The sequence below is a fragment of the Megalobrama amblycephala genome, linkage group LG1 (genome assembly GCF_018812025.1).
Source record: "Megalobrama amblycephala isolate DHTTF-2021 linkage group LG1, ASM1881202v1, whole genome shotgun sequence".
NCBI lineage: Eukaryota > Metazoa > Chordata > Actinopteri > Cypriniformes > Xenocyprididae > Megalobrama > Megalobrama amblycephala.
This window is the reverse complement of record NC_063044.1, coordinates 29,349,643-29,365,099: the sequence shown is the minus strand read 5'-3', so window position 1 is coordinate 29,365,099 and position 15,457 is coordinate 29,349,643. Positions and strand designations below refer to the sequence as shown.

The 15,457-nt window shown below is 37.2% G+C and overlaps 1 protein-coding gene across 4 annotated transcripts in view; it reads right to left on the bottom strand.

Annotated features, from left to right (window-relative positions):
- pbx4 (pre-B-cell leukemia transcription factor 4) overlaps positions 1-15,457 on the bottom strand; it is a 48,982-nt gene that overhangs the window by 24,264 nt on the left and 9,261 nt on the right. For all 4 annotated transcript variants that reach the window (XM_048188486.1, XM_048188477.1, XM_048188461.1 and 1 more), the window contains one exon: positions 15,180-15,253. In XM_048188486.1, coding sequence (XP_048044443.1) covers positions 15,180-15,253 — 74 coding nt within the window. The remainder of the gene's footprint in view (positions 1-15,179; positions 15,254-15,457) is intronic.

Genomic DNA, 15,457 nt, shown 5'->3' with positions numbered 1-15,457 from the left:
CAGTCTGCTGCCATAAATCGCGCTAAATTACTGCCGTTCTCGACAATGCAACTTTGTAAAAGTGGGGATTTAGCACTTACTCGCATGAAGAACAAATATAGACACAGATAATGGATTAATTTCGATTTAAGACTCAAACTTTCTCCGATACAAAAACATACCTTGTGTGAGTTCTTGTATTTAATGTTGATAACGAGCAAGAATGCAATTGTTCCCAAATATCCACATGACTGCAAATGTGACATTATTGTACAACAGGTCAAAAAATAAAATGTAGCCTATATTTTAAACACAGTACTGTCAGTATTTACTCTATTTTGCAATGAAATAATAGTTCTAACGAAAACCACAGCAGAACTACAACACACGTCTGTGTTTCACGAACAATTCTGCGGCTTTGAACGAATCGTGGGAGTCAATGATTCAATGATTCATTCACAGCCATTCGTTACTGAATGAATGACTCGATGACTCACTCATAAAAACAGTGACCTGCTGCCACCTACTGGCGGTTTTAGTTTAATATTTAAAAGTTTTACTTAGTTTTACCATCATTGCATATTTCTCTGATGAACATTTTTTATTTAAAACATTATTTATTTTATAAAGTTATTCATAAAGTGTCAATTTAGGGGGCAAATATTGTCCCTTAATGGCAAAGGTGTGACTGCAGTTGAAGTGGAAGAGAGGGGGTACGCGGAAGGATATTAATCCCTTCAGGGGGTACTCCAAGCTAAAAAGTTTGGGAACCACTGATTTAAAATATCACATATGTATTTTATTATAGAAATTATAGCATAGAAAACATCCTGTTATACAAAGGAAAAAAAGCAGATCCATGTGCGAGATGACAATATAATAAATTAGTATTGAATAAACATTTAAAAATTACCACTTTATAACAGTGCTTTTATATAAAAAAGTAGTTACGTTAATATAACTACATTAATTATATAACATGCATCTGAATATTCAGGTTATGTTCAGAGAGTGCGTTGCTACTTAAGGGGCTTTCGCACCTTTTCAGAGTTCCTAGAACTATTGGCTGAAGTACCCGGATTTTGCCGTGTTCGCACCGCAGGAACTAGGAATGATTTTAGTTCTAGGAACTCCTTTTGGGGGAACTAAATTAGCTCCTACTTCAGAGTAGGGTCTAAACCAGCACAATAGGAACTATCAGTGACGTAAGTGTACGTTGATTGGTCAAACACAGACCCCCTTTTAAAAAGCAGTGTAAATATATTTACTTCACGAACATGGAAAACAGCGATAACAGCATTTACCTGTTGTCTGCGGGGTTGTGTTCTTTTCTCAGCCTCGATGATATGCAATACTGAAGGTTGTCATAAGAGATTGTCTCTTAGCCCCACTTTTTGCCCTTTCAGTCATGTAAATTATGCGTTTACATTCCATCTCCGTTATCACGAAACCAACGACACACAACAAACACAGCTCCGATCACGGCACTCTCCATTCACCAGTTTTTAGCGTTTGTAAATGCAGCACTTAAATACACTGTTGTCGGCCGCTTCAGAGTTCCTATTCCCGATGTGAATGCAACCAGGAACATGGCCTGGTGGAGAAATTGGTTCCCAAGGAACTATCCTAGTGGCTAGTTCCTTTAACGGAGTTCCTAGAACTATTCGGTGCGAAAGCCCCTTTACAAACCCTGAGAGTTACCTCAGTTTTTAGAACCAAAAGTTGAGGTTATCCACTTATGTGCTTTTAAAAATTTCCAGGTATGTCACATAACCTGCTTTCTGGAAAAAGAAAGAGACTTCTTTCAAAAACATTTTAAAAAATCTTACTGACAGTAGTGATGTTTTTTCACGTCCTCAATATCAGTTTTCATTTTGTTAACTTTTGTAATATTCCTCTAACTGATTGAGGTATTAGTTGGTGATAAAGTGACAGAAATCAACATTAAAAAATAAATAAATAAAGATTTATATAAGCCACATAAGCTCACTGTAAGACCCTCACATCTTGATTTGGTTAAGAGCTCATTTATTAAATGCCTGAGCTAGACAAAAACATATTTTTGAAACTTCTATAGAAATGCTTCCTGAAATTACAACACTTGCATATTTAACTTGGAGTGCTGTATAACAGGAATAACAATCCAAGAAAACGCAGAGCAAATAAAAATGTATGTCACATTTCAACTGCAGATCCAGACACAACTCAAGTTCTTTATGAAGACCTGCAGCTGTGTTGTGGGTAAAAGCTAGAAAAAGAGCCCAAAATAAGCACTAACTTTAGACACAGACAGCACCAGCGCTGAAAACAACCTAAAAAAACAGGCTTATGGACAGCCAGTGTACAGTGCTGGTAAGCTATAAGGGTTAACGGTTCAGATAAAATGGACAAAAACACTTAAGTAACTTAACCTGACTCAAACAAAATGAGGAAGGGAATCACACCACATGACCAGAGAGACGTTCAATCCCAGAAACCAAAAGAAAACGAATGTGCAGCACTGCAGAGAATGTGTCGAAAGACAGTTATGGCAGGATTTGTGTCAGGTTTCTCTGGAAAAACTATGAGAGGAGGGCATCTTGAGCGAGCGCCAAGGTGGTATAAATCCACCAGTAAGTTCCTGTTGTAAGCAGCTCAGGTTAAGCAGCGTCTGTGGGGCCTATTTAGCGGCGCCCAGTGGCACGCACCTGGTGGCTCGTCCTCTGACATGCGCGCACACGGGTCCGTTCACGCCCTGCGAGGAGCGGCCATTGGTCAGCGTCAACAGAGGAGGATGTGATTAGGGTGTGAACAGCGCTCCTACCTTAGGCAAACATGCCGTCTGCTCTAACTTGTCATTTATCAGCTCTTAATTAACTCACCTAGCATTTCATAGACCCGAGCGGCGGAACAACAAGCTTCGCTAGGCACGCAGGGACCGGTCAAACAAGATCACGCAGGTGAGAACACACACCATCCCACCTCCGCCAGCTTGACACGGTCAGGTGAAACACAGCACTGGGGACAAAAGAAGCCTCTGCGGATGACTTCACTCTGGGAGGAAGAGGAGGAGGAAGAAGGCTGTTGCTGTGGCGATTCGTCCTACCGACACGCCCCCCTCTCGCCCGCTCCCCGGCTCATCAGCGCAGCTGCCTCCTGTGCTAATTAGCACCGCCTCTTAAGGAGCTCCTAAAGACCTTGTGAAAAATGAACGCTCATTTGAGAGGTCGTTAATTTGCACTGTTATGCAAATTAGGTGGCAATTAAGCAATAGATCAGAGGAGCAGCTCCCATTTATAACGAGCGAACGAGAAATATGACAGAGGCAAACAGGGCCGGGGAGAGTGGCGGCTGGCTGCACTGAGGGGGAGTGTAAACTAACCTTAGCTGACAGACAGACAGAAAGACAGACAGACGGTGCACTGCTTTGTACCATGTGTACAGGTGAATGGCACAGCATGTTCAAGTAAGAATACGAGACTGCCACAGCTGCAGCGCTGGAGTCTGAAGCATTCAACTGCATCACCAAATGCTCTTCATGCAACCATAAAACTACATTTTTAATGTCATTTTTCACCCTTTTTATTATTAATAGGACAGTGAAGAGAGGACGGGAATAGGTGCACTCTAAAAAATCTTCCCAAATCCTAGGTTGAGCCTTTTGGGCCATCATTTTTTCAGTGTTTGGCTAGTTTTTGTATTAACCAGCTCCTGGGTTAGACATAAAAACCCAGTGTCTTGGTAGTTTTTGTGTTACCCAGATCCTTGGTCAGACATAACCCAGGAGTTGAGTTATTTATCACAGGCCTATTGCAACCTCTTCAGGAGAGAGCAGTGCAGCTCCGTCAAATTGGTGCATGTCTTCAGTAAAATACAGGTTCGTGCACATTTTATTTTATCTATAAATTCATTATTGCGCTGATGTGAATCACCTACACGAGTGTCACGTCGGTCTTTTCGTGCGATGGAAACGCCTGATGCCTTGCATAAAATTTTATGATTTTATTCAAAAAGATACAGAATATAAATACTTAGGATGTTGAAATATGTTCTCAGAACTGTACACTGATTGTTTATGAACAGGTTATGGAGTCAGTCACAGCATATTTTGGCTACAAGTGAAACACAGGGTCCCCCCGCTGAACACGATCCAAGCTACGGCACAAGATCCAGCGCCATTACGGTGGAAACGAGACAACAGAGACTGGTCGATTACACCTGAATTACTTCTAAATGTTGAAGTTTTACTTCTAACATTTGTTAAACAAGCTTAAATGTTGGCAATAAGTATTAAAAACAATATAAAATATTCTATACTGTAAAATATGATTGAAAATAAAGGAATTATTATATTATCAACCAGTGGTTGTGTGGAGTGTAGAGGATTTAAGTTAATCACATTAATTCATGTATGAAGTAAGCTAGTATTATAGTAAAAATGAATCAACTCCTTATGATAGGTTAAATCAACCCATTATGCTGGGTTAAATAAACAACACAATTTGCTGGGTAAAATTAACATGTATTCTGTCCTATATTTATCCAGCCCTTGGCGTTGCTATGCAGTTTATAAGGTGTTCTGAGTGGTTTTAAACATGTTGTTATGCAGTTGCTAGGGTATTTTAGGTGGTTGTTTACTGGCCCAAGTCAAAAGAACCTCAATGATAGTCTGGTCCTTAAATATGGTCTTTTTTCAATGTACATTAGTTAGGGGTGGGCAGTATGACTATATATATAGTTTACCATGGTATAAAATGTCTATCGCTAGAGATTCTGCTATATTGTGTATATCGCGGTATGTAAATATATAGCACTATTTACACTTCAGAGTGATGAAATGCATGAATGAAAATACATCAAGTGAAAGAAAACAGCTGGGTCTAAAACAGATGTGTATCAGTATAATGAATTTATGCATTTGGTCTTAAAGTGACAGCAGCCTAATAAACCCACCTGCTGCTCTGTGTCATTAATGTGAATCAAACAAAAGAAAGTAACTTACTGCTCTTGACTGAATAACTTTATTAGCTTTAATAAGACTACATTTATATTTAATTCATACAGTGAAGACTATGCACAATTTTATTTTTAACATTTGATTACATTAAATTTCTGTACTAATTGTAACACGTTAAATAAACCTATTGTACCTGGAAAACATAATTTAATTCATATTTGTTACATTGTATTTGTCCTATTGTTTGTAATTTGCTTCTTTTTTCCTCATTTTTAATAACAGAAAAGTGATAAAACAACACAAAATAACTATAAATTTCTCATTTTATGAAATAAGAGTTTGGTCATATAACCCACCCCTAACACTAGTGTTTAAAAATATCAGGGTCAGTAAGATTTGTTTTTGAAAGACATTTATACTTCTCTTCAGCAAGGACACATTAAATTGACCAAATGTCACAGTAAACACATTGAAAATGTTACTAAAGATTGCTATTTCAAAATAAATGCTGCTTTTGAACTTTCAATTGATCGATCCTAAAAAAAAATGTATCATGGTTTCTGCAAGAATATTAAGCAGCACAACAGTTTGATAAATAATGTTTCTTGATCATCAAATCAGCATGAGAATGATTTCTGCAGCATCATGTGACACTCAAGACTGGAGTAATTATGCTAAAAATTAAACTTTGCATCACAGGAATAAATTACATTTTAAAATATATTACAATAGAAAATAATTATATTCAATTGTAATAATATTTCACAATACTACTGTTGTACTGTATTTTGATCAAATAACTGTAGCCTTGGTAAGCATAAGAGAGTTCTTTCTGAATAATAATAATAAAAAAAGTCCAGGGATTTTTTATCGTAATACGTTACTCTGCTTACAAAAAGTAATATTGCACCAATATCAAAGGTATCGTTCAAGTCTGTAGTGCAGTTGGTTTAGGACGTGTTACTCATTGAAGGTTAATACTTGGGGTAAGAGGTTTGTTCAAATCCCTAACCCTACAATTGAGCTTTAGCAACCACTACTAACTAGCCGTGTGTCCATCTTAACTTAAATTATAAAGTGAGTTTGCATTAACACCTTTGCGTGAGACAAACAGATTATTGTAGCTTAACAAAAGGCCAATGCCTCAATCCAAATGGTATGCATAGAAACTCGAAACTCCCTCCCTCGAGAGAAGCTTAAAGTGAGAGGAGCTCGAAGCAAACTCTGACAGATCACCCCTGCTCAAATCCCTTCTTCAGTGCTCTAGATTAGTCACAGACTGCAGTGAGGACCTCCACACAGGGATGGAAGCCTCCCATCAATTGTAATTAATCCTTAATTAGTCTGGATTAGGTGTTGGGCTCTGACTCTCTCCCACCCCACCAAAGCCACGCCAGCTAATGTAATCCAGCTGAGGCCACATTTACATATCTTTAATTAAAGAGACATGGGCTTCTTTCAAACACTGCTCCCTAGACCAGCAGACTGAGGGACATCTCCATGAGTTTTGACACACGGCAGCTAAACACGGCTGTCAATCCTCTTTTGAGTGCTTAATCCTGACAAAAGTAATGGTGTTTAAGAGAGCGAAAACTACATTCTAACTGAATTCTGATCCTAAAAGTTCAGTTAGTGACTGACAAAATTTGTCCACATAGCGCCTAAAAATAGAAATGCAACATTTTTAAATAGTATTGTGGGATGTGGTCATAATTGTTGTTTTTTTTTGTTTTGTTTTTATGTATGTTAGGGGTGTAACGGTACATGTATTCTTCCTGAACCGTCACAGTGCAGATGTCACGGTTCGGTGCAATACTGTCAGTAACAGGCGATTCACACTCCATTCCAGAAGGGGGCGCGCGTGGTAATGTAACGCTGTTTGCTAACTGCCACAACCAGAAAAAGGACAGAAGAACAGATGATCTCTGCATAGATATGTTTACATGTTATCTCTCAACTAGTGTTTATTGAAAAACATCAATAAAACATCTTGAGAATATCATCAATAGCATTACATTTACCTCAGGAAAGTCATTTAGTGTCCACAGCATATTAGTTCACTAGAGAAATTAAGTCTAGAGGAAGCGTTTCACTAAATATATGTACTATGTTAGCTTACATATTCATATTTACTTTACCTGTTAGTAATGTCTTAAATGTCATGAAAACAAGTTAAGACATATTTCAAAAAAAAAAATTGGAGTACAAAATTAATGGAAAAATAATGTTTATAATTTGATTTAGAAGTTAATGCAAAACCTGCCTTTTGTACAATTTACATGTTTGTTGTATTTTTTATTTATTTATTTTTTTTTTTTTTTTGAGTGTTGATTATTATATCTAAAAAAATAAATAGCAACTTAATTTAACAGTTTGGGCTGTTGTTAATTGTTGTTATTGCTGAGATAGATTTTTATATGCTTAAAAAAATGTTAATTATATATATATATATATATATTATATATATATATATATATATGACCTGGAAAATCATGTAAATTAAAATCTTATAACTCCATGGGCATTTTTTTTAATTACTTGAAAATATAACATTTTTTATCAGGTAAAAATGAGTAAAAAAAAATCTTATAAAAGTTTATCCTTAATCCTTATCCAGTTAATTACAAAATACTGGAAAAATGGGAGGCAATGGAGTCAAAAAGGTTGAGGACCACTGGTCTTTAAAGCTAATGCTTAATATGATTTCCCCCCATATTTACATCCCTGGTTACGTCAGTAGAAAAGTTGCTGCAGACACATGCAAAGCATAAAATTACTACATTTTGATGAAATGAGAACATCACGCACTGATGAATTGTGCACAATAGGACCAGGCAAAATCATTTAGTAAATAGGGTCAATTAAGATTTCATGTCATCTTCAAATTGCATTTTCCAATAAATTAAACTATTAGAGCACAGGAAGTACTTGGCTGATCAACTCAAAAGGGCCTGGACGAATTTAAAACGTTTCCTTGCATTCAAAAGTGCACCATCCAATTTTGCTCGTCCAGTCCTGAGAAAAGGCTTGATTCCTCAAGGAGTAACGTAATAAGAAAGATGCTCAGCCCACACAGCATTAAGACGAAGCAGAGCGTTTGGGGTGACGCTCAGCACCCACCCCCCCCATTCTGGACCTTGTGATGGGGGGAAGGGGGGGTGCCTGTCAGGGCCAGGGGTCTGTGTGATATTAGCCGTCTGCCAATCCGGCGTGGGGAATGGACACAGAGTAATTACTGCTGCTCTTACTGCCTCATCAATCTCTCTCTATCGCTGTCTCTCTCTCTCTCCCCCCTTCACACTCTATCTTTCTCACTCCTAGAACAGAGGAGAGAAAAACAGATTGAGTGACAGAGCGCCACACAAGAAATGTCGAATGAAATAGGGCCCACTACCAAATGATGATGTTCGGGAGGCTAGTTTTATATGTTTGGCTGCTATAAGAATGTTAAAAATAGTCATTTTTGCCAATTATACTGAAGCCAGGTTGAACGCTTCTGTCACGGTGCACAAACGTTTGGTTTGTTATAGTAAATGTTAGGCTGAGTTCAACTATATTTCAGTTTATTTAAGTTGTAAAAAGTCTCACACTCCACTGGCTCCTTTACCCTCAGTCCTGCAGGCTCTGCCTCGTAAAACGAGTCTGAGATTTCCAACAACTCATAAAATTTTACAAGAGGGTTTAAATTAAGGTCTTTCAAAAATGAATGATAATTAAAAAGCCTTAATTAGGTCTTTGACTGACCAGACTGTGAAACTGGAGTTGTGTAGATTATACAGGCTGCTTATAAAACACGGATTTGAGTCCATTTTTCAGAACCAGATGGGCTTGTTGTGGAACTACATGCATCTGCATGGAAACCATCTCCAAGTTTTACACGATAGCTTGATGGCAGAGTTTTCCAGTACTTGGAAAGGCATTTATTGGTGCCAAACTGTTTGAGCAATTTGAATGATTTGCTACTTAAAGTGACATGGATTAGTTACCAATATCATGCCAATCTTAAAACCTCACCTGACATCTCCAAACCATGCCTCATGTAAAACAATGTGTTAAAACGACCACTAAATACACTTAGGCAAGTTTATATGTCTGAACATTGGCCAGCTGGAATTTAAAACTCTTCTTGTGACCACACTTATGTGGTTTTTCTAGTAATTAGAAAACAACTACAAGAAAAGTAAAAATTAGAAAAGTACTACAAGAGACCAGAAATTATTATTTCGTGGAAACTGGAAAGATACTGGAAAAGCAGTCCAAGACAAGACACATCGTAACTCACCAGTGCGCTGGAGAAGTTCTGGACATTTTGTCCTTTTAAAGCCTAATAGACATGGTTTTATAAACCATTAACCACATAAAAACAAGTTCAGACACTAAAAAATAAAGCTCATATTTAATTCATGCAGTGCTAGGTTTATTTGAGGACATGGCATTCTTAGTTCTGCCAAATAATCATTTATTTGTTTCTGGGATTTTAATAGCACAAATGCACTGAGAGTAAAGTTGACCTGGCCGGTTCTTCTGGTAGGTACTCCGCAAACATCACATGACTTCACTATTATGAGCTATTAGCAAGGGAGTTAACAGCTATAGAAGTGCCAACCATTAAACCTTCTGCAACATTTATTCAGAATTCAAGATTTTTAGCTGAATGGTACACTTCGGTTCCATTATGTACCACAAACATAAGTAAAGGACATAAAAAGGAAGTGCATTTGGGTAACCTGCAGTCTGATATGATCAACAGTTCTGAACTTTTCTGTTAATAATTAATCATGCAGTTTTTTGACATTATACTGAGAGATGACATGAAATATTTGTTCCTTTAAAAAATATATCTTTTACACAACAGCACTATGTAAGTGAACTGCCAACACATTTTCCCCCTTTGTACGTACATTGGGATCTGAGACCACTAGTTAAAATAGTTATATTATATTATATTAGCTACAATTGAAAAGTAGATTTAGAAAATTAACCTGAATTTCAGAATGCCTTTGTATTCTTCTGAAGTTTGGGTAAAACCTGGAGTTAGCTGCAATAACTTAAGAATGATCCAAAGAGCATCTTGTGCTTCAAAAGAAGCAAGAACATCTGAGGAGTTGACATGATCACAAATGCGCTTTGATTAGAGACCCAGAAATAGTGCAGTATTACTTTATTATAGGCTACACAATAAATCGCAATTATTATGCGCAGCTTGTCAGTGAAGCACGGCTCTGTGATCAGTAGTAAATGCTGCTCCATCTGAAAACGCTGCGAGTTTGAGTCGCTTATAACGCGCATTTGAAAAAAGCAACATCTTTCCAAGCATGAGAAGCATTTATGCATCTTTTGTCCAACAAAAGACAACATTTAATTACATGTTTTTACTCCAAACTCACTTCATAACATCAGCTGTGTGTTTGAAAACATCCTTCTGTGAGATGATGTGGCTTCTTACACAGAATAAGGCATAAAAAAAAAATATTATTTCATACTATTCTATCCACCTCATTTCTGACTGGCCTAACTGCGTTTCGAATTATGGGTTGCACTTCCAGTTTGGGGAACTTACATTTAAAAAGACTGGAATGAATCGTTTCAAATCACAAGGTTGCCCTACAAATAAAGCTTATCCGTTAGTTTGACTGAATGAGCTGTCAATTTTTCTTTAATGTTTTATTTTCAGACATCATGAGAATAATTTAACTTGGTATTTTAACGTAACATGTTATAACAAGAATATCTATGGCAAGAGCTCTTTTCAGTCGCTGCTTTCTATCCTCGTGATTATTTTCTTTTGTCCCTTTGCATGCTGCTGTAATAGTATGAAAAAGGACAACATTTGTGGTCTGTTCTCCTGATATAATTTACGAGAATCTCTTATTTTTCTCCTCAAAACCTCACGTCTCTTTCCAGATTTGTTTTCACAGGTAAATACAATTTATTATCTGTAAAAATGATGGAAATCACTTAGTAATCACAATAGTATCACGCAATGCTGAAATTTATGAAAATTTTTATTAAAGCAACGTATATTACATAATTCAGATATATATCACTATAGTTATATTTAACCCGTCCGTTATTGCTGTGGAAAGAATTGCGCTTTTTCATGGTCTGTTGAAAGTACCTTGTTGATATTTTTACACTTTTAAATGTCCTTTTAATGTTCGTTGGTTGAAGGGTGAGTAGAATTGGTCATCTCATTGTAAAAAAAAAAAAAAAAAAAAAAAACAGAGCGAGCCTTTTACTGACTGTTTACAGCTTAACGGAAGTTACGCCCATAATTTGCGAAAAGCGTCATGGGGCGTAGGAATAAGGTGGATACAGTGATAAAGGCTATGTCGATTAGCATTGCATTATAAATATACTTTATCATCATGAAAATACCAGAGAAGGCTTGAAGAACGCAGATAAACCATATATTGTCATAGTCTTGTGTTTATTAGATATGTTTAATCAAAGCATTTCAATCTTCCGTTTATCCAGCTACAGAGATAGTTCGAAGCCCATAGGGATTTCCTGGAATGATGTGCGTTAAATCGTTTTACTGCGGAGCATTTTTGGAGTTTCTGCGTGAGAGCGCCCTCTGGCTTTGAGATCGAGCAGCATTTAACTACTGTTCACAGAGCTGTGCTTCACTGAGAAGCTGCGCATAAAAAAACAAAAACCCACCTTTGCCAAATTGTGTGCGGTTTAATTTAGATTAATCGTGCAGCGCATATTACTTTTGCATTCCTTTTACATAATATTTCTGTTTCAATTTTGTTTCAACTTTAATTTGCGACTTTGAATCTCAGTAAGTCACTGTGGTCTCTTGAATTTTAGACCCCACTGTATATATACACATTTCAACCTAAAATCTTGATGATTAAAAAAAGGAGAAAAAAAGGTTCATGTCCATGTTTTTTGTCAACTACTTATAATATTATAGGATGAGCTTCATTTACAATTCAAAAACCTGTAAAAACAGAACGTACAAAAGCATGTGACCTCAGCGATGAGCTGGGCAGCCGGAACAAAAGTCAGGGTGCAGAAGAGGGTGAGAATCAACTTGCTGCGACCATTTTTTTTTTTTAAGTTGATGGGGGAGGGCCAAGACCGAAGAGACAATTGGCTCAGAAACCTCATCTCTCTCTTAATTTGTTTCTAAGGAGATTAATTAACAAATCTTACATTTCACGCGCATGAAGTTTATGTTAAACAGATGGGGATATTCGAGAGGGGGGTTAGCGTGACTTGCATTTGAGCAGAACATTTCCTTAACAATAAAAAACAATCTTCCCAACTGCAGCAGCACTCCGAGGAATTCAATGCCCCTCCCCCACTCTCCCCTAACCCTCCCCTCCACCTCCATTACCATATCAAAGCCCCGAGTTCAGAGCAAGACTTCTCTTTCAAGAATGGAAGCAAGGCATCAGGAGGGAGGAGGAGGAGGAGAGGACAAGACCGCAGCGGCAGGGAAAGGCCTGAGCTCCAGCTCGCTTTTATCCCTGCTGTTCGGTGTAGGAGAGAGAGAGAGAGAGAGAGAGACAGAGGCAGACACACCGAGACTGTAGAAAACAGATGTAAAGACTACTGATCAGCACTACAATCATGTGCAGTAGAGGAGGCTGCCTTCTTTAATTCACATTCCAGAGGCAGGAGATAAAAGCAGCGGGGAGTCTTGGAGAAAAACAGTGCAGGTATATATATATATATATGGAGCTGGGAAGTAGGTGGGGGACGTGCTGATCACAATGATGGACACCATCCACCACACAAATACACTCAGAGCTAAGGCCTGTTCAGACTAAGTCCAAGCAGATTTTAAAGCAAAACAATAACGTACATCTCTGCGAACTCTATCGTCCAGAGTGTGAAATATTGTACTGCGACAACCCTGTGTTTTTATTCAAATGCTAAACTGACTTTTGTAAATGTATAGATCTCACCGATCATTCAATACCATAGATAAGACTTGTAAGGAATCACACCCTACTTAGCGTTTATGTTTTGTTTTGTTTTTTCATTTTATTGTTGCACAAGACAAAAAAAAACCCAAACACATACAGCGAATAACGATTATTCCTACTAGGAATATTTTGATAAATCGATTAGTTGGCCGATTATTTCTTCGATTAATCAGATAAAAAGACCAATTTATTTTATTTTATTGACAAAATGCACTATTCCACGTCCTGCCCAATGCTGTCCTTTAGCATTCAACTGGCAGAAGTTTTCAGTGCACGGTGAGCAGACATGACTAATCGATAATGACATTCATTGTCAATGATTTTTATCAATTAGTTGTTGCAGCACTAATTCCTACAATAATATAAGAATGTTAATATATTTACAAAATTGTTGCCATCAATTTTGGATACTAAATTCGGTAACACTTTATTTAAAGCCTTTATGTATAATGCATTATAAAACTACTTTTAATGCACCTTATTATGCATTGTATAGTCTCAAATACTTATAACCACAGTTATTATAAATTATAATACACATTTAGAAAGTATAATGCATTAAAACATGACAAACAACCAATTTCAGATGTAACAAGGAATCTGTGAATGTTATAATGCATTTTTACTTTGATTACAATTATTTATGAAAAGATATAATGCATTATAAAATACATTATGAATACCTTTTTAATGCATTACACAAAGGCTTTAAGTAAAGCGTAATCCAAAATTCCTTAATTTCCCAAATAGAAATTTTCCTAAAATGTTTTTGGTTTTTAAATTACATTCAATTATTTTTATTAAAATAATTGCCAGTGAACAGCAGCGTGAGAAATGCTTTAAGCGTATTTTTGTATTTCGCAGGATCAATGCAAAACAGGTAACATTATGAAAACCTGAAAAATCTGCCTCCATTTATATATATATATATATATATATATATATATATATAAAATTATTTTACTTGTACTTTTTGTTAATAAAAAAATCATATAGTTATCAGATATGTATGGGGGCCCACACATGACATGCAGGAAAACAAAATAAATTGTGTGAACGATTTCCTACTTCGTTCCCTTGATTTACTAAATCGTGCAAACAATTTAGCCTATTATTTCTTTCCTGCATGTCATGTGCAGGGCTCCGCAGATATGAGACATCACATCTGTAAAAAAATATATATAAAAAATAAAATACATATAATTGGATTGTGGATTCCCATATTTATTGCAAAAAAAAAAATATGTCGCAATGAAATTGCCATAAACAGGTGTTAACAGCAAAACCACGGCTCAGATCAGACAGTAATGGCCTTGCTCCTGTCATCTAGTAAATCAGCTCATTTACGCCGAAGTCTTCAGGGTAAAACACGAATTCTAGATTAAGTTTGGCGATAACCGAAGTGATATATGGAAAAATTCTGACCATTAACTTCGCCTGTCTGCACTGCCGACAACACCTTCCATTTAGTGCTGCATTTCTCCCCGGCCCTTTCTCCACTGGCAGGCTAAATGTGAAAATCAAAGTGAATGACATTAGGTAAATAAGACAGCAGGTTGCCTTGGCAACAGGGACAACCCCCGATACCCATTCCTCTAGCCTACCCTTTACTTGCATCCAATTATAGGAAAGTAAGACTGGGTTATTGACAGATTGCCACAAACAGACCGCTGCACATCATTTTTGCACTGTAATTCCACATGAGCATGCTTGTTACAGAACCTGAGATGGATTCAAGCTGCAGGATATGACAGGAAGGAAACGAGAGAAACCATGGCACAAAGACAACGCCAACACCTCCATAAATATTTAATCATTTGTCAGCCTCTCGTTTGAGGGGAGAAAGCTGCAGATCTGCCAGAAAACTGACCACTGTGGATCTTCGAGTAAAGATGCGAGAGCCGTTACCTGTTTGGACTGGGATGGTTTGTGTGGACGGGGTTCACAATGAGAAATATAACATACAAAGCAACAATGAGAGTAAAGCAAACACACTTGTTGCTAGTTCAAAGCTTTGAAATGCATTCAAGTGAGATTTCACACAATGTAAACACTGAATCCATTGCTATGACACTTAATGATTGCAGTGGGCGATACAATAAGACACCTGGAAAGCTCGGAGGAACGCTACTGACGCTAAAAAAAGAGCACGGGGACACAATAAATTCAGTCTGATGATTATTAAACACCTGTCTCTGCATATGGTCAATGCCGAATCAATACAGAGTAATGAAAAAGATCTACTCGAAATGTGGGAGCGCGTCTTGAAGACACAAAGCGACACAGTAGTTCTGCATTGGCGGAGTAAGAGAACGACTTACCAGTTTTTTCTTTGATCTCGCATAAAACACTGAAGAGAGCCGGCTTCATCCTGTGGCAGTTCAGTGCGTGTTTTCTGTAAGAGAGAAGGAATGTGTTAGCGAGAGACTGATTAGATTTCATTTCAAACAGAGAAAGACCGACATATCGACCAGTATTTGGCCATTTTAACTTTATTGGCATCTGTCGAACGCTGTGCCCAATTAACAAAATGCCCTTCTGTCGGTTTTGAAATCTACCAATAGCCTCGTCAATGAGAAATAAACATGTAGAAGGAAAA